Source organism: Mastigoproctus giganteus, chromosome 9, assembly GCF_048544385.1.
Source record: "Mastigoproctus giganteus isolate SK-2022 chromosome 9, ASM4854438v1, whole genome shotgun sequence".
Classification (NCBI taxonomy): Eukaryota; Metazoa; Arthropoda; class Arachnida; order Uropygi; family Thelyphonidae; genus Mastigoproctus; species Mastigoproctus giganteus.
Window position 1 is genome coordinate 170,968,788 of NC_143583.1, and position 25,434 is coordinate 170,994,221.

Below are 25,434 nucleotides of genomic sequence, written 5' to 3' on the forward strand. Positions count from 1 at the left end.
TCAAATTTTATTTTAATTTTTCATAAAACAGAAAGTATAGATATTACTATGTAGCAAAATATTCAAAATTTAGTTTACTGTCTACATTTCTGGTTTTTATATGAATCTTATCTTCAGGTCAAATGTCGGCTGTTAATTCAGTGGTTGTGCCACTGAATTACCAACTAAAGAAAAAAAAACTGGTGTTTCCTTCTGCATAAATTTGCACACATCTTGCCAGTTTCTAAAAATGGAAAGAAATCCTTTCCAACGAATTACCTCCACAATTAACTACACTGAACTCTACTCTTTCCCAAGTAATGGAAAAATCCATCACCCAAAAACTCTTAAAGTATATCAAGATCTTCCATCTGAGCAATGATTGACAATAAAGAATCCACTGGTGATATATTGGCTTATGTTACTCATTTTTGGAAAAACTCAATGGAAAAGTGTGGTGGAACCAATGAGTTGCTCTTAACATTTCTATGACTTTCGATCCTGTCTGGCATAAAAAGTAATCTAAACAGGCTCCCATCTTACAGCCTACAAAATGTCTTTTTGAAATTTGGTATCCAGCTCTGACTTCTCTACAGTTAGCGTTTTCTAATTTCACTAATGCTGGTGTTCTCCAAAGTTCAGTTCTTTGTGTCTTTTCCTCTTGTACGTAATGATCTTATGCTGCTAATTGGTAATCCTATCCATAGTTTTGTTAGTGACAATGCACAACATTCTACCTTCCAGTTTGAAAAACCTTTCTCTGAATAAACAAACAGCTTCAAGATCTTGAATATACACTAGAAATACCTGAAATGGTGATTACTACATAATCCTCCAATGGGGCGAAGAAAACTTATTCTTATTTAACTTCAATACATCTAAAATTCAGTCTTCATTCTTATTTCTCACTAGGATTTCTAGACAGTTCACATATCTCTATTGGGGATTACACGGACTTCTAATCTCTCCACCTCTTCGCACATCACAAATAATGCTTTCTCTGAATGCAAAAAAAAAAGAAAAAAAAAAGAAAAAGGGACTTTCTTTATCACTGCCAGATTATTATTATTATTTTTTTTTTTCCTAAGGAGCTACTAACTCTGCAAAAATCTGAAAATCTACACTAAATTAGAATACTGTTCCCACTTTAGTAGTGGCTGTCCCCCACCAAAACTTTTCTCGCTCTTGGACTCTATTCAAAAGAGAGTAATCAAGTTAGTTGATGACCTGTCTCTTAGGAAGTTTCTCCATCCTTTGTCATGTTACTTTACATAGACAAGCAATTTCGGTTACGTGCCTTTTCTAAAGATACTTCTTCTAAACTGGCATCTGTGATTCATAATGAAATAATAATGTACAAACTAGCAAACTGTTTAAAAATAAATAACTTTATCGACAATTTAATTACACATACATATAAAAATAAAATAAAAATAAAAGACTGATAACTGTACAAATAAAAGCATTAAAAACTGTGTACAATGAACTAAAATAAAATAAAGAAAACTAATAAAAAACTTTATGAGAACTTTTAAGGCATTGTGCATCTTTGTCAACTCAACTGTCTGTGTAGCTGATGTTACTAGCTCAGCCATTGTGGAGCATTTATGGAATGAACATCTTATTTATAATCCACGTTCCAGTGTTGAGGTTTTACACTGCATTCATAACTCCCACCATCTCGTGTGGATGGAAGCCCTCCATATAGCTGCAGCAGGTTCCACCATTAACTGTAATGCATATAGTGTGCATAATGTTTTTGGTTTTTAGGAGCATTGGCAACTAAGGCTATATTGCTCCGGGGATATGCGGTGGTCATTCCCTGACCTTTCCGCATCCTCCATATTTGGTGGTCACGGGCTTGAACCCCAGTCTAATCAAGAAGCGTGTGCTATGCACTGCTGCTCCTGCCCACCTGGCTACGGAGGCAGCAGTGTGCATAATGCTAGGGGAAAGGCACCTCTGGTGGTTTCCCACATCTGTGCCGTATGAACTCTGTGGAGACAAACAGTATTACTGTGAAAGCCAAAAAAAAAGTGTTGTATGTTGTATATGAAGTATTGTGTTGGGTTCTGGCTTTTGGCCGTAGGGCCCCTGGTGGGACATTACCTGCACACACCACTAGGAGGTAGCCAGGCTACCCATAATTCTCTGGCTAGTCTCTGCCAGGATTGCCTGAGGTTTCTGGACAGAGACCAAGTAAAAAAAAAAAAAAAAAAAAACCAATAATAATAATAATAATAATAACAAAATAAAGAAAATAATAATAAACAAAAAAAATTGAATTTAGCAAGGGCAGACAGTCAAGAAGGGTGTGGTGAAATAGAAAATAATAGCTGCTGTAATGAAGGTGACAGCTATAAGTTCAGTAGAGCTGGAGTTGTTCCACCAGGTGAAGGATTAGGTGTGGGAGAGCCACATGTGCAGGAGAGAAAGTCACCCAGCAAGATTGCAGGGGGTTGGTCATCATTGGTTTGCTCAGGTTATGCAGCCCTTGGAGTCCTATCCAGCAAGCTGGGTAAGTAGTTTTTCCTTGGCAAAGTCCAGGTGAGGAGGTTTTTCTGTTGGTCATAATGAATCCTACCCAACGTATGCTGGGATAGCAAGTCCTACCCTACAGGAAGGTTGGCAAATCCTACCCTACAGAACGCTTAGCAGGAAGTCATGTCTGGTTGGGTTGCGTCAAAACCGTGGGTGCCACGTCATGAAGGTTGTTTTCAGTTAGAGCATACCGATCCAGTTCTGTTTTTATCGATTTCCCAAAGAGGGAAGAGAGTGTTCTTTAGAGATGAGGGTTAAGATGAATGATCAGAAGGTTGGTTATCAATTGAAATTAAACTGGATCTTAAGTCATCGTAGTGAGGACACGTATAAACCATATGATCCAAGTCCTCTTCCTAGCTACAGGAGCAGTAGGGGTCCTGCTCAATATCCATCATGGTCAGTTTCTGTTTGATAGATCCATGCCTGGTAACAAGATATGTAGCATGGAGACCAGGAAAGAACCAAAAGGGAGCTTTGGGGAAACTGTAGTGAACTAGGGAATAAATTTCTTCGTGATTAGTCTTTTGCTTGTGTCTGTCCATCTCTACTGCCAAGTTTGAGTCAGTACAGAGAAGAAGGTTTGCTTTTCCATATGAATCTCGTTTGTGAGATTGATCGCGTGGTTAAGGATAGTGGCCAGAATTCCTCTTTGTAGGCAATAATGTATTCCACAGGTCTAAAGGCAGAACTCCAGCCAAAACCCAAAGAGCAGAAGTGCTGATTGTGTAGCAGGCCCTTGTCATCACGAGTGACATGCAGCACTGGATTGTTTCAAGTTTCCGTATATACCTAATAGAGGTGACTCCAGTAAACCATACTCTGGCACCATAATGGACAAGAACACAGACTTAGACTTACAGAGAAGAGAGAGGGTACATCTCTTTAGCCCCCAGTTGCTCCTACTCACACATGCAATCATCGCAGTGTAGTTGCGATTTTAAGTATGTAGATATGCTAGGTGTGGATATCTGTCTGTCATAATTCCTAAATTTTTGAGTTCCATGACCAGAGCGATTGTTCATCCTGCTAGCTTGATCTGTGGAGGTCAGGTGGTCTGTAGGGTACTCTTGAGTAGAATCGATTTCGGTTTTTGCAGGGGAAGAGCTGCAACTTGTGGAGAGTGGCCCAATCTTGGAGTATCCTTAGGGTATAGTTTGAATTGACCTCGAGGGATGCTCTGGAGTTTGCAGTTAGTGTGAGGATAAGATCGTCCATGAAAGCATAAGCAGTGACGTCGCCTAATTTCTTTGCGAGGAATTCATCCAGGATGACATTCCACAGGAAGGGCCAAGACCCGTAGATGCCCTCTGTGAACAGGTTTGTTTGTTATTTGGTTTTTAGGAGCATTAGCAACTAAGGCCATATTGCTCCGGGATATGCGGTGGTCATTCCCTGACCTTTCCGCATCCTCCGTATTTGGTGGTGACGGGCTCGAACCCCGGTCTAATCAAGAAGCGTGCGCTACGCACTGCTGCTCCTTCCCACCTGGCTACGGAGGCGCCTCTGTGAACAGGATGAATGATGCTACTATAGATGGTAGTAATGTAGATTCCCCTGTTGGTAAGGTACTCTTTAATGCAGTTGTAGAAATTTCCTGAAATTTGGATTTGGCAGAGATATCAGAAGATGCTCAACCACCAGAGCATATCAGAGTTAGTAAATAAAACTGATACATTTGAAGTGCTGATCAAGACATCAAAGACAGATATTGCTGGGATATCAGAGATATGGTGTTACACAGATATAAGCAGTGCAGAATTAGAAGAGTATAATGTGTACAGAAAGGGTAGGAAGGGAGGAGAGATTATGCTGTTAGTTAAGAAACACACAAAATCTAAGGAAGTGCATCCAATTGATATAGATGAACAGTGCAATGTTGAGTCAGTTTGGTGTGACATAAGTACTGGGAAAGGGAAAAATGAGAGTAGGAGTATGTTATAGGCCTAATGATTCTGATGAGTACAATGAACAGTAGCACAGATCAACAGAATGGGCCAGTAAATCAGAATGTCTTGGAATGGAGGATTTTAACTTTTCAGATATTGACTGGAACTTGTGGATTGGTCACTCAGATGCTAGCAAGACTTTTGTGGAATTATTGGCGGATTGTTTTCTACAGTGTCATTTTGAGGGGCAATCAGAGGGAGTAATACCGTTGATCTGCTAATCAGCAGTGATTATTCATGCATTAAGAATTTGCAGATAAAGGAACCACTAGGTGACAGTGATCAGAGTGTACTGATGTGGGATTTACTTAAGGATGAAACTACCATCAAGGGTAAAGGGAAGGGTTTTTGTTTTTGTGAAGGTGACTACAGTGGTCTCAGACAGTTTTTAAATTCTATACAGTGGGATCAACTGATGATATTACCAAACAGAGAATTCTAAATGAAAACCCTTCAGGGACTTAATCTTGGAGGCTACTAGGCTTTTCATACCAACTAAGAAATACTGTTCAGGGTTCAGGCCTAAATGGATGTCAGATGAATTAATGAGGCTTGTGGCAGAAAAGAAAAATGTATATAAGATGCATATAAATTATCAGGTGACACAGAAACCTATGGCAGATATAAGGTTGTCTGTAATCAAGTCACAAAGGAGGTTAGGCAGGCAAAAGCAGATTACGAGAAATCTTTGGCAAAGGATGCAAAGAGTTCTTTACTTATGTAAATTCTAGAAGGAAGGGGATGAATCAGAATTGGTCCACTTAACATAGATGGTTCAACTATTAATGATCCTGCTCAAGTAGCTGATAAACTGAATGAGTATTTTGCATCAACATTCACACATGAGGAGTTATTCAAGGAGGGGAATGCTAGAAGTTTATCAAACTAACAGGGAGATTTTGTATTAACTGAGAGCAAAGTGGAGGAGAAATTATTGAAGTTAAACAAAAAAAAAAAGGTACCTGGGGCAGATGGAATCTATCCAGTTACAAATTTTGTATAATGGAGGAGGCAAAATGGGAAGTAAGCAAACCTCTATCCATAATTATGAGAGCATCCTTAGAGTCAGGGGAGGTCCTCATGGACTGGAGATGTGCAAATGGATCTCCAATTCACAAAGGGGGTTCAAAGGGTGACACAAATAATTATAGACCTGTTAGATTAACTTCTGTTCACCTAGACAATACAGCAGTAATAGTTCAGACAACATGGGTTTGTAAAGGGGAAGTCTTGTCTGACCAATCTGATTAGATACTAAGATGCAGTCTCAAAGGAACTGGATGCAAAAAAATAATTTTGATATCATATACAGGAATCCCTTGATTAGCGTGATTAATTGGTTCCACAAAAATGTCACACTATGTGAAATTGCACTAATCGAAGTTAATAATCGATACAAAATAGCCTAATTCATTCCAAGACCTGCAATATACCAATCAATATTTTTAAAAATACGTTTTTTTATGGCAATTTAATGTCGAGTAGTATAAAAGCAAAGGATAATTATAAATATTTGCAATATTTATCAAAAGTTTATTGAAATTAAAAAATTACAATACAGTAATTTTAACGGTCGATTTAAAGGACTAAAAGGGAAGAAGGGGTGTTCCTTAATGCTGAAAGTCCATTAAATCGAATGTAACTTGGGGGGCATTTTTTATTGTTCTTAATGTAAAAAAAAAAAGCTTTAATACAATATACAGTACAGTACAATATAAAATTATGTTGCAATTTGGCCTTTGAAGCCAGAGAGCCACGGCTTTGGTTCTTGCTTTATCTGGTAAATTTCATTGTTGGTGTTACTTTTCGAGATCAGTGACCATTTATTGTAGCATGCTTTGCATATCACAGACTTATAGTCAGTGCAATGAACCTGAGGATGTTGTGAGAGAGTGGGTTGAGGATGTTTAGCAGCAAAGTCAGCACTTTCATTTCCTGGAATTCCAGAGTGGCCAGAGATCCAGCAAAAATTGATTGACTGATTGAACACACTGCAAGAGAATAGCTGAGAATGAACGTGTTTCAATGTAGGATCAGAGGAGGAGAAATTCTTTCTTATAGCAGATAAGCACTGGGAGAGTCAGTGTAAATTATAGCAGATGAGATGGAAAGCTGTATAATCTTACTAAGTGCCAACTTTATGGTGTATAATTCAGTGGTGAAGATGCTGCAGGCTAGTGGTAGTAAGGCTGTAACTGAAAGTGAAGGAAAAACTGCTGCAGCACCTACCATAGTTGCAGTTTTTGAACTGTCAGTGTAGATTTTACAGGCATGCAAGTTTAGAGTAGAGTGAGTGGAGTGCAACTGCCTGATATTGCAGGCAGTTGCTGGGGATGTCCTGAAAGATGTAATGGGGGATCAAACACTTCAATGCAAATACATTGGACTGGGGATGTCCTGATCTAGGGTTGATCTGTTTTTCCGAAAGCCATACTGACGACATGACACGAGGTATGACATTCTTTCCCCATCGAAGATGTACATTGTAAGAGGCAGATATGTATGTCCAAGGAGGAAGATGTACATTGTAAGAGGCAGAAATGTATGTCCAAGGAGGAACAGGTGCATTTGTTCCCGAAATATAACATTTAAGTTGATATCTCAACTTTGGACAAACTCTTTAATCCTGAGCGAGGCAGGCTGATTCTCATTTGGCTTACTCTCGTAAAAGGAAACCCATCTCGTATTATAAAGAAACCCCCAACTGGGGTGCAATGGAAGACTGAATCTTAGCATTATGATGTAATGGGGGATCGAACACTTCAATGCAAATACATTGGACTGGGGATGTCCTGAAAGCTCCAAGCGCAGTCCTCAGAGCACTGTGCTTGATGACATGCAGCCATTGTAAAGTACTGCTTCTGACAGAGTCATAAACTCGACAAACACAGTCTAGGCATGAACGGATTAAAGTTCTGTAAAGATGCAGTAAAGTATACCGATCAGCTCCCCAAGACGTGGATGAGATCGACTGAAGTACGTTCAAATGCTTTAGACAAATATTTCGTAAATGAGTGATGTGAGCTTGGAAATTAAGCTTGCTATCTAATATCAGTCCAAGAAATCTAACAGTGGTAACAAGCAGTATTGGAGTATGGTTTATTTGCAATTCAGGATCAGGATGGAGGGCCCGACACTTGCAAATGTCAGTGGTAGTGCATTTCTTTTCTAATAGCTGGTAACCATTCTGTAAAGTCCAGGATTCTATTTTAGTTATGGCAAGTTGGAGCTGCCGTGCGATGGTATTGATACTTTGAGACTGACAGGAAATGGTAAGGTCATCTGGGCTTGCAGCACTGTTGGATGATCTATTTAATGATTCTTTGAGTTCTGTTAATCTAAAAGGTTGGTTGTAAGGGAATGAGTGGTGCATGGAGAAGTTGATTTTAAATTGTTCTACATCAGTTTTGATGGACTAGAAGGAGAATGCATAAGAAGCAAAGGAAGAAATCGTCACAAATGATTCTCCTAATGCATTAGCAACTTCCTCAGGAACAGACACGTCTTTCCCTTTCCAATGAACTATCGGAGGGGAAAGTCTCACAAATTTCCCATTTAGGGTCTGTATTCTTCTCCAGATGATACGTGTGTCGGTGTCATTTGTGATGGTTGAGGCAAAATCAATCCACGAATCACGTTTTGCTTTCCATATAATTTGTCTCTCTTTAGCTTTATCTCTTTTATAAGCAATGATAAAAAGAGATTATAGTGGTAGGATTGTGGAAATTATTCCAAGCACATTTTTTCTCCTTTTTGACATGAAAGCAATCCGTTCCACCAGTTTTGACATTCCACCAGTGATTTCGGTGAATGCGATATGGTGTGGATTTTGGAATAGAAGCATGGGCTGCAGTTAGAATCTGATTGGTGATACAAGTGGTTACATCATCAATCGACTGTTTTTCAACATAAAGCCTATCTAGAAATATTTGGGCAGAATTGCCATCCCAATTAACATTTTAAACTTCCAAGTGGATTGTTGATCAGGATTTGGAGTCACCCCTCTTTGTAATGAGCAAATAATAGGAAAATTATCGGTATTAAAGGGATCTGTTAACACTGATCATATCATGAAAGGGGAAAAAGGATGGTGAACAGATTGATAAGTCAATTTCAGTAGTAGATCCTGTAGTTAGGTGGATATAGGTGGGAGAACCAGAGTTTAGTAAATTTAGATCCTTATTTTTCAAAAATTAGTCAATCAATTTGTCCCTTGCATCCACTGTAGTGGATCCCCACCAATGGATGGTGGCCATTAAAACCACCTAAAAGGCAAATTGGCATTGGGAGTTGTTTAATAAGGTTGTCCAGTTCTGAATGGGGAAATGATATTGATGGTGGAATATAAATGGAAACAAGGGTAACTGAAATACCAACTGCAATACAACTGCCACAGCTTCTAGAGTGGTTTGTAATTGGATGTGCTTGGACGGTGTGTTAGAATTAATAAGAATGGCTACTCCTCCACAGGCAGGAAACTCAGAGATCCTATCTTGTCTGTAGATGATATAATTTGAAAGTTCTGTTGAAACATGTGGTGACAAGAAAGTTTCCTGTACACATACACCTATAGGGTTGAACTGAGCAAGTAAATCCTATAGGTCATCAGAATGACTGACTAGTCCTCTGCAATTCCATTGTATGATGATGTTCCTCATTTTGGTTTAACTGAGGATGATTCTCCTCACTGTTTTTTGTATGAGAAGCTTTTTTTTTTTTCATTCTTTTTTTGAGAATGTGGAGCATCCAGTATCCATAGTGTTATTCACATGAAGTTCTAGAATGGGTTCCTCATAATCTGAGGGTACATCTACTCCCATATTTTTTGTGGTTTTCTTGCTGTCTTTAGGTTTCAATTTTTCGCTATCATGCAAGACCACTGGAGAACCAGCTGGAATGCTAATTGGAGTGCTGGTTGCTTCACTGGTTTTAGTTTGAGGTGTGTCCTTTCCAGAGTTTGATAGTGTTGTTTTAACCCAGTTAGCTAGAGATGTGCTAGGGGGTAATTGATACATCTGTTTGAGCTGCTGTTGAATGGGTGCTTTGAGTGTGAGATGCTGTTGTTGTGTTTTGGATTTTTCGGGTGCAAAGGCTACTTAGGTCATATTGCACCTATCATAGTATTTAATACTAGTTTTATTGGCTTCTGTGGAAGCAGTTAGAAACGGTTATATAAACCTATTCGCTTCAGAAAGAAGAAAAATTCTGTTGGGTTTGAATTTTTGCCTATGATATGGCTAAGTGACAATTCTTGTAAGTTTGAGAGAAAAGTGAATGAAATTAGATGAGAGTTCTTATACAAGGTGCATTCCAGGAGTATGTGTTTTATTGTGAGTGACCTGTGGCGAGTCATTACTTGATGACAGGAATAGATGGGTCAAACGAATGTGGCCTATTCGGGCTCTGGCCAGGACTACTACTTCCTGTCTGTTTGTGCGGAAACTGGAGGCCCATAATTTGCGGTACAGGTATAATTTCAATGAGTTAGTTATGTATATGCATTTGCCACTGAAGTGTCCACTGTTCCTTAATATATTTCGTATATGCATTTTGTAATCACTGAACGGGACCAGAAAATTCAAAATCCAGCTCGTCCTTCTTATTGTTTTGTAATCTTAATTGAAGAATAAGAATTTGATTTGTTGTTTTTGCTGTATTCAATTAAAATATTAAACAATTATTTTAATGTGTAAATTAAAAAAAAACAATTTTTTTATTCTTTTCTCAGTACTCGAATAAAATTTTCTACTACATAATTTATAAAATGCCACTTTTCTTCTAAAAAAATCTGGTCATCCTACCTCGGGGTTTACATTGAGGGGTCGCATTAATTTTATATTTAATACAGGGGGTCGCCAGCGAAATAAGTTTGCATGCCACTGGTCTAGATGATCTTTCAATGCTTCTTTAACTAGTGCCTCCATTAATTTCCATGGAACAGAAGTTAAACTAACAGTTCTGTAATTACCTGTGTCTCCCTTTGATCCTCCTTTGTGGATTGGGGTCACATTTCCAGTCCATGGGTACCTCCAAGGAAGCTCTCATAATTATGGCTAAGGGTTTTCTTACTTCCTTTGCTGCTCCTTTAATATAACTGGATAGATTCCATCCACCCCGGGTGCCTTTCTTATGTTTATCTTCAACAATTTCTCCTCCACTTGACTCTCAGTTATTACAACATTATCTAGCTTACTGCCAGAGTTTAATACACATCTGGCATTCCCCTCCCTGAATAACTCCTCATGTGTGAATGTAGATGCAAAATATTCATTTAGTTTGTTAGCTACCTGAGAAAAATCACCAACAGTTGAACCATCGATATCAAGTGGACCAATCTGATTCATCTCCTTTCTTCCAGAGTTTACATAAGCAAACTCTGGAAGAAAGGAGATGAATCAAAAGAGAAAAAGTAAATAAAACCGCAAAGAACTCTTTGCTGTTTTTCTTTGCATCCTTTGCCAAAGATTTCTCATAATCTGCCTAACCTTATTTGTGACTTGGTTACAGACCAGCTTATATCTATCATAGGCTTCTGTGTCACCCATTAATTTATATGTATCCCATGCATTTTTCTTCTCTGCCACATGTCTCATTAGTTCCTGTGATCTTTCCTGATCACAGGACAAGGCTCAATGAATGAGAAACTACACCAGCCTGGCCTGCATCCAACTGATCTCGAACACTGCAGTGCCAAATAAGACTGCCACCAGATACTTTTTGAATGCACTTCCTATGATGACCTCAGTTTAAACCTGATTCAAACCATCTGGATTACAGAGGACCACCTGGAGCCACTACTGCAAAAGCCTGAAAACCTTACTGCTCTTAAACACTTCTCGGAAAGGAGTCCTTGCACACAAAAATCATAGACGGAACACCTCTGGCTAGGAGCCAAATGGAGCTTTTTATTATTATTATTATTATAATATATATATATATTTTTTTAAGTTTTGCACTGAGTTGCTGCCAGTATTTTTTTAACAGTTTTTTTTGCACAGAATAACTGTCAGTGGACAAATTAATAGTATTTTTTTGGAAATAAGTATCCATCTATACCATTGGTCAATGCAGTTCACATGAAGGAAACGTACGAGAACCTACAGGTTCTTTTGCAAAAAATATGCAATTGAGAATACAAATGGAATATCTGTGTCAACCTAAATGTGTTAGCTTTGCTGACTGAGTTGCAAGGTGGATAAACTAAATACTGCTGTTTTTTATGCATGTGGGTCAAGCTGAGTGAAGTATTTCCACTGCAGGGTAAAAAATGGCCAGACTGTTCAAAAAAACTACACCAGGCCAGAAAAATGTAGCACATCCTTTTTTGGTGGATAAGTCAAAAATCTATTTACCTCCATTGCACATAAAGCTAGATTTGATTAAAATAGTCATGAAAGCAATGGACAAAAAAAAGAAGGATTTTCCTGTTTGAGGCAAAAGTTTCCTTGAATCAGTGAGGCCAAGATAAAAGGGAATTTTTGTGAGGCCTCAAGTCAAAGTGCTATTCCAAGATGAGGAATTCACTAAAAAATTAAATGTTACAGAAATAAGAGTCTGGAGGGAATTTGGAAAAGAGTGCTGGAACTTTTTAGGCAATGAGAAATCACAAAATTACAGTGAAATTGTGGATGAGCTAATTTTAGCATACAGGGAGTTAGGATGCAACATGTCTTTAAAGCTTCATTTCCTACATTTCCATTTAGACCTTTTTTCTGAAAACTTTGGAGCAGTCTTCAATGAATAGCGAAAGGCTTCACCAAGATATTTCTCAAATGGAAAAAGATACCAGGGAAACTGGAGTCTAAATATGTTGGCAGACTACTGTTCGAATATTGTATGAGAGACACCAACTGATAATTATAAAAGGCAAAAAATGACAAAAGTGTTTTGTTATCATATAAACATTTTTGTAAATAGGATAAGGTTAACAGATCCATTGTTAAATATAATGTATGGAACATTTTCTTAAAATATATTAAATTAAATTTTTTTTTTTTTTTTTTACTAGAAACTTAGTTTTTGAATTTAATCCCTTCTCCCTTAAAATTAGTGGGTGTTACAGCAATATGGTTGCCATATTTGAATTCAGCAATGTAAAATTTACAAGAATCACTCTGGATTTTAACAGGGAGCAAAAAAAAAAAAAAAAAAAAACACAAACAAAAAAAAAAGGTTATTTTTGTTCGTTACCAGAATGTTCTGCATTAAGCATCCCTTCTATCATTAATACTTTTCTTATGCCCAAAATGTTTCACATGATGGGCAGGGTGAAGAAAAGAAATTCAGTGAAAAATAAATCATATCTCCTGAATAGAGAAAATTTGCAAGTCAGTTCTTTTTCTTTAGTCCCTCAAATTGTCCTCTTACGAAACTTTTACATCACGAATAAATTTTTTATTAAGGATATGAAACATGAGTCAGTTCCAGTCATCAGTCATTGCTTGTTGTACTTTTCAATTTGATAACTCTGAAAAAGTGCTCATACTGCTTTCCTCACCACTTCTAGCCACCTCTTTAAACATACTTGTCAAAGGTTGACACTGTTATAGATAGTAGTAAACATCCACCAAATTTCCTATAAATTAATAAGATGACAAGGACAGAATATAACCACCAAAAGTACAACTAACCAAGACTAACTACCAGACAGTTTTTTGAAGGAATTCCACATGCTTTCAGCTTGTTCAGAAGAAGATATCCAATATTGTACCCTGTGGAATCACATCCAATTCTGGCACTGAGACCAAGCTGCTTTCAATTTGGTGGTTTAAAAAAAATGTTTTTATTATTATTATTTTTTTTTTACAAAGATCACCACTACAGGATTATAGCTTGGAATCACTTTGATTACTGGAACCTGTAACAACTGAAACAAGTCTATTTTTGATTGCTCTTCTTTCCATATTCATGCTAACAATACCTGTTATTTTTGTTTTTCCACAACCATTTTTTTCACTGTTTCACTATATATATATTTTTGAACACCATGCCTACATGATCAATATAACTCAAAAGATGATTAAGTTCTATGATAAAAGATGCAAATAGACATTTGGTGCATTTGACATTGTCCCCACCAACATCTATTTTTATATATCTTTCTATTAGTAAAATAATAAGAGGAGTTTACCTCAATACAGTATGTAGAACACTTCCGTATGATACCCTCCAGAAATAAAACTCCTCTTATTATTTTACTAATGTTATTATCAACGTAGAACGTATTGAGTATTACAGCTCTGATTCATACTATCTATATATCTTTCTATGAATGAACACTGTTGTTCTGCTTATCTGCTTGCAAATAATAATTGTCTGATTATTTGCAAGCAGATAAGCAGATTGAAATTGCCCAATTTCCCACTGAATGAAATTGACTAGCACATCTACATGGTGAATGCACTACCTTTTTCAAGTTTTGCAATACAGGGGAAATCTTGCACGTCTTCAAAAATTTTACATCACATTTCTTTTGGCATCTTACCGAAAGACAATATTAATTTTCTTAACACCAAAAAATCTGCTGAAATATCACACATTATAGTGAACAATAATGATCTTATGTGTTTCTATTTTGAACACTGACTACCAACAGCTAAGAGCCATTTCATTATGAAGAAAAAAAAAAAAAAAAAAAAAGGGAGCTAATTTTAATGTAGGGGGGGGGAGTTTAAATTTTAATGTAATTTTATTTATTTTTTGTGAAAAGAATAAAGATGGAGAAAAACTACAAATGAAGAAACTTTCTTTCACCAACTACTACTACTACTAACTACTATTACTATGGCAAGGTGGAGAAGGGTCAAATCGACTAAAAAAGACATATTTGCCATCATAAATCTGGAGAATTGGTAGCTATGTTGATACCTAGCTAAAATGCTCTAAATTCTGGTAAAATGGAGCATAAATTTTAAACCTGTGTTCACCTAATCTGTCGGTTTTAAATCAATTACAGTTTTTATTATAGAAAATATTGAAGTGGAAATCATTCAGAAGTATAATAACATTATGGTCTAAAGGGAAACACTCTGTGAAATACTGAATCAATCATAATTCATGCTGCAAGTTTTGCAGAATTGTTGCAGTATCATATCCACATGTATTGGATATTAACTGTACAACTCATATGAGTCAGATCTAGTACAAATTATCAGATGTGCATTCAGTTTTTTTTTTTTTTTTTTTAATAAACATTTCCATTTGTTACTGAAGTACTAATGATTATATGAATTCAATACTTAGTGGAATGTCCTGTAACACAGAAAACAACAGATGTATTGACTTCAAGAAACACACATTCACAAATCCTACAATTCTATATGCTTACTGTTATATTCTCAGTCATATTCATTTTATTTCAGCAATATGTGTTTGTGTTGATGCATGTCTTGTCCAAACGTATGTACAAGTTGCATATGTGTGTTTGTTTGCACACTGTGTTTATATATGTGTGTATGTATATATATAAACATAAAACTAACCTCATCAGATATTAAATTGGGACACTGGTCTTCAATGCACTTTAACATACAGGATGCTGTACTCTGAAACAAATATAAAAAATGCATAAACTATCAAAAATTAATACAATTCTATTTAATAAGGGCATATATTCAAAATAATTAAATTTTAAGTATTTAATACCAGTTCCTTTCATGTTCATTAAACTAGGGGAGTTTAATAGTTGGGAAACCCCCATTTCAATCTGTAGTTTGCATGAAATTTTTTTTTTTTTTTTTTTTTTTTAATGTTGATTTGATGGCCTAAATTATGGCCAAAATATTGTAACAAAAATACAGAAACTCTATTACTTTTCTTTTTTTCTCCCCCATTAATAATATCCTCCATATCTATTTATTTATCACATGATTTAGTTTCATGTACTTCATGATGTGGTGCCTGCATTATTTATCTGAATTTCTGATTATTTCAATTTCGGGCCAAAATATGAGAACTGAAGCTAGCAATTGAGATGTCCTATTCCTCCATCTCCTGCAATTTTTAAAGCTATTTTTGACTGCCATCTATTAAAATTGTGCCACTAACTGGAAATAAATATAACAGTTGTTGGATTTTAGACCATATTTCACCATTGTGAATTAAGACAATACTAATGTGTGTTCATGGGTTTATTTGCATGCTTTGCAGGCTAAAAATCTGCCGACTACAGCACCAACTAAGAAGCCTTTAGAATTCTTCCAGCAGTTGATGGGACTTGAATTGAGATCTCTCCAAATGAATGAAAGTTTGCTTGTTAGTACGGTGTCTAGTGGTATTGTCTAGTGGTATCTGGTGACAAAGGGGCTCAACATCTGGTGAGTATGGGCTTGGAACACCCAGGTTCCTGAGCTGGATATCATCATTCTTCTCTTTATTGGTGATTCCTTTCTACTTCTCTCTTTCTCTCAATTTTTATTTTGGTCGGTGCAGCATAAGCCACAGGCTTCCTTGCACCATATGGATTATGATAATAATAATAATAAAATAGAACATTTTGCAAAGTCAATAATTAGCATTAGCATGTGACGCAAGAAAGCAAGCTTATGCAGCATCAGCCAAAAAAACAAACCCTCCCATTTCACCCCTCCATTCATTTCAAATGCCTGTCCAGCTCAGCCTTAAATTTATTTAGGCTATTAACTTCCACAACAAGGGATGGAAGTGTGTTCCACCAATCAACTACCCACTGGCTAAAGGCAAATTTCCACATATCTATTCTACAACTGTCTTTTCTCAATTTGAATCTACCCCCTCAAGTTCTTAATCTGAGCAAAAGAAAGAATCCCATCAGCATTCAACTTGCTCAACCTATTCAAGGCCTTACACACCTCAATCAGATAAACTCATATGTGCCTATTCTCCAGGCGCTTCAATTTGCAGAACTTAAGCCTTTCTTCGTAAGAGCACCCCTTTGTTCCCCTCACCAACCTTGTTGCCCTTCTTGTACTTGTTCCAACAACCCTACATCCTTCCTAAAATGAAGCATCCAGACCTGTACACAGTACTCAAGGTGTGGACTGACCATTGCCTTATACAACAGGATAATCACCTCCTGGTCTCTGCAAGCAAAATTCATATATATCATTGACAAAACACCATGACCTGCTCTGGTAGCCCATCTGCACTCAGAGAACTTCATATCTAACTGCACAATTACCCCCAAGATATTTTTCACACCCTACCTCCCTGAGTGTAGTACCATACTCAGGGAGGTAGGGAATTTTTTGTTTATGAAATTCCCTACCTCCCTGGGAGGTATGTTTTTCTTGGGTTGCTGCTACCCATATGCAATACTTTCATTTCTCGTTCAACTTCAGTGGCCACTTCTCAGCCCATCTGCCTAACTTTTCTAGATCTTGTTGTTGAAGCATACTGTCTTTACTGTCATTAACAACCCTGCCAACCTTTGTATCATCCATAAACTTGGACATTAAGCCTGATATATGTTCATCGAAATCATTGATAAATACACAAAAACAATGGGCCCAACACCGAACCTTGAGGAACTCCACTAATAACATTTATTCATGAAGCGCAGCATCCACTGACTACCACTCTCTGTCTTCTCCCATTCAACCACCTATTGTAGCAAATTACCCTTAATACTGTACTGTTCCAATTTGTACAGTAGTATTCCATGTGCAACAGTGTCAAAAGCTCTCCCGAAATCCAAGTATGTGATATAAAAATTATTTTTTGCATCCAGTTCCTTTGTGATCACATCGTAATATTCAATCAAATTTGTTAGACAAGACTTTCCTTTAACAAACCCATGCTGTGTCTCAACTATTACTGCAGTCTTGTCTGGGTGATCCTGAATCACTTCTTTAACCAGTGATTCCATTACTTTCCCTGGAACAGAAGGTAAACTAACAGTTCTATAATTATTTGTGTCATCCTTTGAATTTCCTTTGTGGACTGTGGATACATTCACTCATCACTAGTCCATGGGGACCTTCCCTGAATCTAAGGATGCTCTCATAATTATGACAAAGGGTTTGCTTAATTCCTTCGCTGCCTCCTTCAATATAACTGGATAGATTCCATCCACCACAGGTGCCTTTTTTTTTATGTTTAAGTTCAACAATTTCTCCCCCAATTTGCTCATCGTTATTACAAAATCATTTAGTTCCATTAAAGTTTAGCAAACTTCTGTCCTCTCCTTCCTTGCAAAATTCCTAATGTGTGAATGTAGATGCAAAATACTCATTCAGTTTGTCAGCTAATCAGCAGAATCATCAACAGTAGAACCAACGACATCAAGGGGACCAATCTGATTCATCCCCTTCTTTCTAGAGGTTATATAAGTAAAGAAGTCTTTGTTGTTTTTCTTTGCATCCTTTTCCAAGGATTTCTCCTAATCAGCCTTCGCTTGCCTAACCTCCTTGTGACTGGATTTCAGACTAGCTTATATTTTCCATAGGTTTCTGTGTCACCTGATAATTTATAAAGATTCTACGCATTTTTCTTCTCTGCCACGAGCCTCATTAGTTCAGCTGACATCTATTTAGGTCTGAAGCTTGAACAGTATTTCTTAGTTATTATGAAAAGCCTAGTATCTTCCAAGATTAATTCCTTGAAAGCTTCCCCTTTTAGAATTTGCTGTTTTTAACATAGTTGATTCCACTGCAGTCACTTTTATAAAAACAATAAACCTTCCCTTTATCCTTGATGGTAGTTACATCTTTAAGTAAATCCCACATCAGTACAGTGTGATCACTGTCACCTAGTGGTTCCTTTATCTGCAATTTCTCAATGCGTGAATAATCACTGCTGATAATCAGATCAAGAGTATTACTCCCTCTGGTTGCCGCTCGACCATTTTGCTATAGAAAACAATTCTCCAATAAATCCACAAAAGTCTTGCTAGCGTGTGAGTGAGCAATCCACAAGTTTCAGCCAATATTTGGAAAGTTAAAATTTCCCCATTAGAAGAATTCTGATTTAATGGACCACCCTATTTGTCTGCACAATTGTTCGTTGTACTCATCAGAGTCATAAGGTCTAGAACATACTCCTACTCTCATTTTCCCTTTCCCAGCATTTATATCACACCAAACTGACTCAACATTGCACTGTCAACCCATGTGAATTGGATACACTTCCTTAGATTTTATGCATTTCATGATTAACAGCATATCCCCCTCCTTGACATCAAAGGCAGATGTTGGGATATCTGCCTTTGATACCTTGATCAGCACCTGTTCTTACTATTAGTTATCCTAACAGAGCTCTCTAGGCTGCTGTTCATTACAATAGAAGCAGTGCAAGAATCACTTTTGCCTCTCCTTGCAGCTACTGTTAATCATTTAGTCTGTGAATCCCCTCCCCACAAGAACATAGGTAAGATGTCCTGGTATTTTTGGAAAGTCTTGCATCCATGACGTTGGAACTGTAGTATATTGGCCTCCCAACAAATGGCACTCCAATTTATTAAAGCTAACACCAGCTTGTAATGTGGATGTAGACTTTTACGGGGTTTATTCTAAATTTTAACCCCTATGACCACTAATGGATTAGCATGAATTTTGATTTTTCAGGGCAGAAAACTGTTATTGCTCAGACCAAAATCTGTACTACAGACACCATTGGATTTCCCTGAACTTTGGTTCAGGGAAATCCAATATGTTATTAGCTGCTATTCTCCATTTTTCTCTTTAGGCACTTTGTACATACATCTAGGCAGCTATCTATATTTGCATACTAAAAATGAATATATATATATATATATATATATATATATATATACATACATTATGTATTACTGAAAGGGTTAAAAGCAACTGTCAATTGCAAAGCTAAAGAGAGAGATTATTATTATTATTATTAGCCATATGGTACAAGGAAGCCTGAGGCTTATGCTGCACCAGCCAAAAAAAAAAAAAAAATTCCCCGAGTTACCCCCGAGAGAGAGAGAGAAGTATAAAGGAATCACCAAGAAATAGAAGAATGATGATATCCAGCTCAGGACCCTGGGTTTGCCAAGCCCATACTCACCACCAGATGTGAGCCCCCGGGGTTCTACTGACATGTCTCAACTGGCATTCAAGTTCATCCCAAAAATATTAACTTGGGCTTCCTTGCTAGTCAGGCTGATTCTGCAACTCAACCCCCCCAACTCCATTCAATGCATCCTGTGGTCTTCCATCAAAAGGATATCAGAATGATTTTGAACAATCTCAATCCTGAGAAAGCACTAAGACCTGATGGTATTTCTCCACATTCTTAAAACCTTTGTTCTTGAATTTACTCCTGCTGTGTGTTGCCTTTTTGTTTCTCTTTCTTATTCCAAAGGTGTTTTCCCTTCTGCTTGGAAATTTGCTCATATCCAACCAGTTCCTAAAAAGGGTGAAAAATCCTTCCCATCCAGTTTTGCCAATATGGATTCCATCAGTGTCGATCCACTGGTGATATTCTAGCTTATGTTACCCATATGTGGACAAATTCAATGGAAAAGTTTGGTGAAACTCAAGCAGTTGCTCTTGATATTTCAAAGGCTTTTGTTTGCATTTATCATAAAGGTGTTCTTAATAAGCTTCCATGTTATGGTTTGCCAACTTTTTTTGTAATTGGATATCCAGTTTTCTCTCTGACCACTCACTGCAAGTGATGGTAGATGACCCTGTGTCTTCTAACTTCTCCACTAATGGCGGTGTTCCCAAAGGATCAGTTCTTTCTTCTACCCTTTTCCACTTGTATATTAATGACCTACTTCCATTGACCAGAAGTCCTATCCATAGTTTTGCTGATGATAGCACATAGCATTCCACCTTCCAGCTTGAGAAACTTTGCCCTGCTCAAACAGCTTAACTTTTCGAATTTCCACTACCAATTCGTTAAATGCTGATCTCCGAGTAATTCTCTAGTGGGGCAAAGATAGATAACTTAGTTGATTTCAATCCTTCTAAAACTTGGTCCTGTCTTATTTCTCCTAAAACAGATTCTGCTGCTCCTATGCTTATCTTCGAAGACACTCGAATTTCTAGGCAAGATCATATATCTCTATTGGGAGATATATGATTACCCAGATTGTGATTGAGAAGATGTTCAGGAATTACGTATGAAGTAAGGTTGTTCCAGAAAATGGAAGTTGAATGAATAAATCAGGAAGAAGAGAAGTTGGTTCTGTCATTTTAAAGTTGTCATTTTAGTAAAGGGATATTGAATGGCTGCAGCATGTGTTCGGGCTGCTTTGAAAGAGAGAGTGGAAATTATAGAGGCCAGTTCAGAAGAACAGTGCCCATAGAAGTATCTACAGAAAAGTGACAAAAAAAACAGAAGATCTAATCTATGAGATAGAGAGTGGAGAGACTCTGTTAGAGATGAATCATTAGAAGTCTGGGTGATCCCAGACTTCTAATCTCTCTTGGCATAAGCACATCACAAAGACGTCAAATCGTGATCATGTTTGGCGTAAAGGTCTTCTAAATAAGCTTCCATACATTTTATTTATTAACACAAGTTAACAATAAGAAATATCAATATAACTGAATATGTATGTTATTTAATCATGTCAGCAAAATGTACATATATTTAATTTTTCTGACTTGTTTGCATTGATTCTGAGGAGTCATCATCATCAGCTATTTTACATCATATCACAGGGTACTGATGTGGAATTTACTTAAAGATGTAACTACCATCAGGGATAAGGGGAAGGGTTTTTGCTCTCGTAAAGTGACTACAGCGGCACATGGAAGACTGCTGTAGAAACTGGAGCAGTATGGCATTTAGGGTAGGTGGCTACAATGGATAAAGGGATGGTTTAGTGGGAGACGACAGAGTGGTAATCAATGGACACTGCTCTTTGTGGACAAATGTTATTAGTGGAGTTCCCCAGGGTTCGGTGCTGGGCCCATTTTTGTTTTGTGTATTCATCAATGATATTGATGAAGGTATATCAGGATTAATGTCCAAGTTTGCAGATGATACAAAGGTTGGCAGGGTTGTAAAGACAGTATGCTACTCCAACTGGATCTAGACAAGTTGGGCAAATGGGCTGAGAAGTGGCAGCTGAAGTTTAACATTGACAAATGCAAAGTACTGCATATGGGTAACAATAATCCAAGAGAAATGTACCAACTGTGTGATACTACACTCAGGGAAGTGCAAAGTGAAAAAGACCAGGGGGTAATTGTGCAGTCAAATATGAAGTTTGCTGAGCAGTGCAGACGGGATGCCAGGGCAAGTCATGGATTCTTGTCAATAATATATAGGAATTTTGATAGCGGGGACAGGGAGATGATTATCCCATTGTGCAAGGCCACACCTAGAGTACTGTATACAGGTCTGGAGGCCTCATTTTAGGAAGGATGTAGCATGAAGGAAGGATGTAGAACACGTACAAAGAAGGGAAACAAGACTGATGAGGGGAACAAAGGGGTGCTCTTACTAAGAAAGGCTTAAGTTCTACAAATTGCAGCACCTGGAGGCAATTGCAAGGAGGTCTGATTGGTGGAACAGACTTCCATCTTTTATTGTGGAAGTTGATAGCCTATGTAAATTTAAGGCTGAGCTGGCCAAGGCATTTGGAATGAATGGAGGGGTGGAATGGGAGGGTTTTTTTTTTTTTTTGGCTGCTGCTGCACAAGCTTGCTTTCTTGCATCATATGCCTCTGCTAATGCTAACAACAAATTCTAAATGGGAAGAATTCAAGGAAATAATCGTGGAAGCTACTAGGCTTTTCATACGTATTAAGAAATACTCTTCAAAGTTCATTAAGAAATATTTATATCTATCATAGAAGCCTATGATAGATATAAGCTAGTCTGTAGTCAAGTCATAAAGGAAGTTAGGGAAGAGAAGGTAAATTACGAGAAACGTTTGGCACAGGATGCTAAGAAAAACAGCAAGGGCTTCTTTAGTTATATAAACTCTAGAAGGAAGGGTATGAATCAGATTGATCCACTTGATATCGATGGTTCGACTGTTGATGATCCTGCTCAGATAGCTGACAAACTGAATGAGTATTTTGCATCTACATTCAACACATGAGGAATTATTAAGGGAGGTGAATGCCAGAAGTCAAATAACAAAATTTGATTTTGTTATACTGAGAGCAAAGTGGAGGAGAAATTGTTGAATATAAACATAAGAAAGGCACCAGGGGTGGATGGGATCTATCCAGCTATATTAAAGGAGGTGGCAAAGGAAGTAAGCTAAACCTTAGCCATAATTATGAGAGCATCTTTCGATGCATGGGAAGATCCCACGGACTGGAGATGTGCAAATGTAACCAAAATTCACAAAGGGTGACATGAGTAATTACAGACCAGTTAGTTTAACTTCTGTTTCAGGGAAAATAATGGAGTAACTGGTTAAAGTGGCATTGTAGGATCATCTGAATTATTACTGCAGTAATAATTCAGACACAGCATGCGTTTGTTAAGGAAAAGTCTTGTCTGACAAATTTGATTGGATACTATGATGTGGTTACAAAGGAACTGGATGCAAAAAGTAATTTTGATATCATCATATACTTGGATTTCAGGAAAGCTTTTGATACCATTGTGCATAAAAGACTACTGTACAAATTGGAGCAGTATGTATTAAGAGTAAGTTTCTACAATGGATAAAAGGGTGGTTGAGTGGGGAAGACAGAGAGTGGTAATCAATGGAACTCTTCTTGGACTAATGTTATTAGTGGAGTCCCTCGGAGTTCGGTGTTGGGCCCACTGCTGTTTTGTATATTTATCAATGTGTAAAATTTATTGATGAAGGTATATCAGGTTTAATGTCGAAGTTTTCAGTTGATACAAAGGTTGGCAGGGTTGTTAATGGCAGTGTGATACTGCAACAGGATCTAGAAAATTTGGGCAGTTGGGCTGAGAAGTGGCAACTGATGTTTAACATTGATCTTGAAATATCCCAGTATATGCTACCATCTCTTATCTGTGGTTATGCACAGTTCTGGTCGGCAGTAGCATGAAAACAGCTATGAAAATCAGAGGAGGAGATAGCACTTTTGGCTAGTAACATCTGGGTTGGTTTTTAAAAAAAAAGCTGAAATTCTTTGAATCCAGAAATTAATGAAATTGAAGAAAGTGATAAATAAATAGATGCAGAGGTTAACATTGAATAAAAAAAAGGTAATAACACATTTTTCTTTTTACAATTGTTCAGTAATCAAATCAAAATAAGAGAAAATTAATATTTTTGATAGCATTTAAGTACAAAATTTTCGTTTTTCATTAAAAAAAAACTTTGTTTTTAAAAACGACTTCGGAATCCTCTAAGAGTGGAAATCTCAAAGCCCTGAAGCAAAATATGTTTAGCTTTGCAAAAACTCACTGCTGAAATGGTTAGTAGCTTTGTAGTATTATGATAACATTTTCTATACTTATTGTGTTATTGGTCAATTAGGCAACATAATCTCTATGAAATGTTATGCACTAATTTTTACTAAACCTGACTAAGAGCAAATGTTAATCCCATTTAGAAGCAACTTTCTATATCAACCTTTTAATGACGTTGTTGGGAATATCAGAGAGTGGGAATATTAGTTTAAAATTCCATTTTAAACTAAAGTGACCTTCAGTTTTTGTTATTTTTCATTTAAAAAATGTTAACTGTAAATTAAGAAATTACCAAACAAAAAAAAAAATAAATAAATAAAAATCCAAGCAGAAATGAACAAAGAATGTGTTGTTAAGCACAAATATCCTGCTCTATCAGTAGCTAAACTTATAGCATTTTCTCCCTGCAATTAAATTTTATTCCTATATGTGGGTATTACCCTTGGGTTGTCAGTCAAGTGGGAATGAGAATCCTTTTTTTTTTTTTTTTTGCTGATAATTGATGTTACAACTTCATTTTTCCATGCTTCTTAAGCTGCCTTCACAATGGCTTGCCATGATGGGGTGAGTGGATTTAGTTGCATTTCTGGATATTTGTGAGGATGATGATCATCATGCTCCTATTCAGGTTCCTGAATCATTCACTTTCCCACAAAACCTCTTCTTCTGCTGTTGTAAACTATGCAAGCATGCTTTATCTGTTGTATTTCGTGAATGTTATGGATCTCATTTTCTAGCTTGTGGGAGCTGCAAAATCCATAGGGCCCAGAGGACTGTTTCTATAACTAACACAGATACTTGAATACAGGTCAACCTAAAGTATAAAGACCTGTTGTTTTGGGCCTAAGGGATGTCAGAAAATGTACATACCTGGACATAAGTAAATATTAGAAAATGCACTCTCAGGACAGAGCCACTAATCCAATTTTGCATATTTCAGCATAACAAAATGGGTGAAATGTGAAAAACTATTTGACGCAAAATCTTTTTTTGTTAGTACATGAATGGAATATTTATATTAATGTATTTTATGAAATCAGAGAAAGTGATTATTACTTGCCTTAATAATTAAGAAACTGTTTCAACTGTTTTATAAATAATTTCTAACTACTGCTCAACCACAAACGTAAGTGAGTGCTTATACTTACTTACATTTGTAAATAACAAAAGTTGTAAAAAAGTTAAGATTCAAGGCTGTCACAGCCCCAGGGGCTCACATCTGGTGCATATGGGCTTGGCACACCTAGGGTCCTGAGTCGGATATCATCATTCTTCTCTTTCTTGGTGATTCCCTTCTACTTCTGACTCTCACTCTGACTCTCTCTCTCTCTCTCTCTCTCTCTCTCTCTCTCTCTCTCTCTCTCTCTCTCTCTCTCTCTCTCTCAGGGTGACTCAGAAATTTTGTTTGGCTGGTGCAGCATAAGCCTCAGGCTTCCTTGCACCACATGGCTAATAATAACAATAATAATAATATGGATTGGTAACATAAAACAGTGGGACAAAAATTAGTATCAACTCAACATGTAATAATCTATGTATGGCACTTATTATATAAAAAATGAGAACAAGATGAATTTTTCTTGGTGACATTAAAAAATTATTTTAAGTAATTAACATAATTTTTTTCTATATGCAGAAACCTGACATGATTTGTATTAACTTCAATTAA

The 25,434-nt window shown here is 37.0% G+C and overlaps 1 protein-coding gene across 4 annotated transcripts in view; it reads right to left on the reverse strand.

The window, feature by feature from the left end:
• Nucleotides 1-25,434, reverse strand: part of LRR (capping protein regulator and myosin 1 linker 1 leucine rich repeat protein) — a 1,021,987-nt gene that overhangs the window by 450,877 nt on the left and 545,676 nt on the right. For all 4 annotated transcript variants that reach the window (XM_090381859.1, XM_090381857.1, XM_090381858.1 and 1 more), the window contains exon 23: nucleotides 14,951-15,013. In XM_090381859.1, coding sequence (XP_090237985.1) covers nucleotides 14,951-15,013 — 63 coding nt within the window. The remainder of the gene's footprint in view (nucleotides 1-14,950; nucleotides 15,014-25,434) is intronic.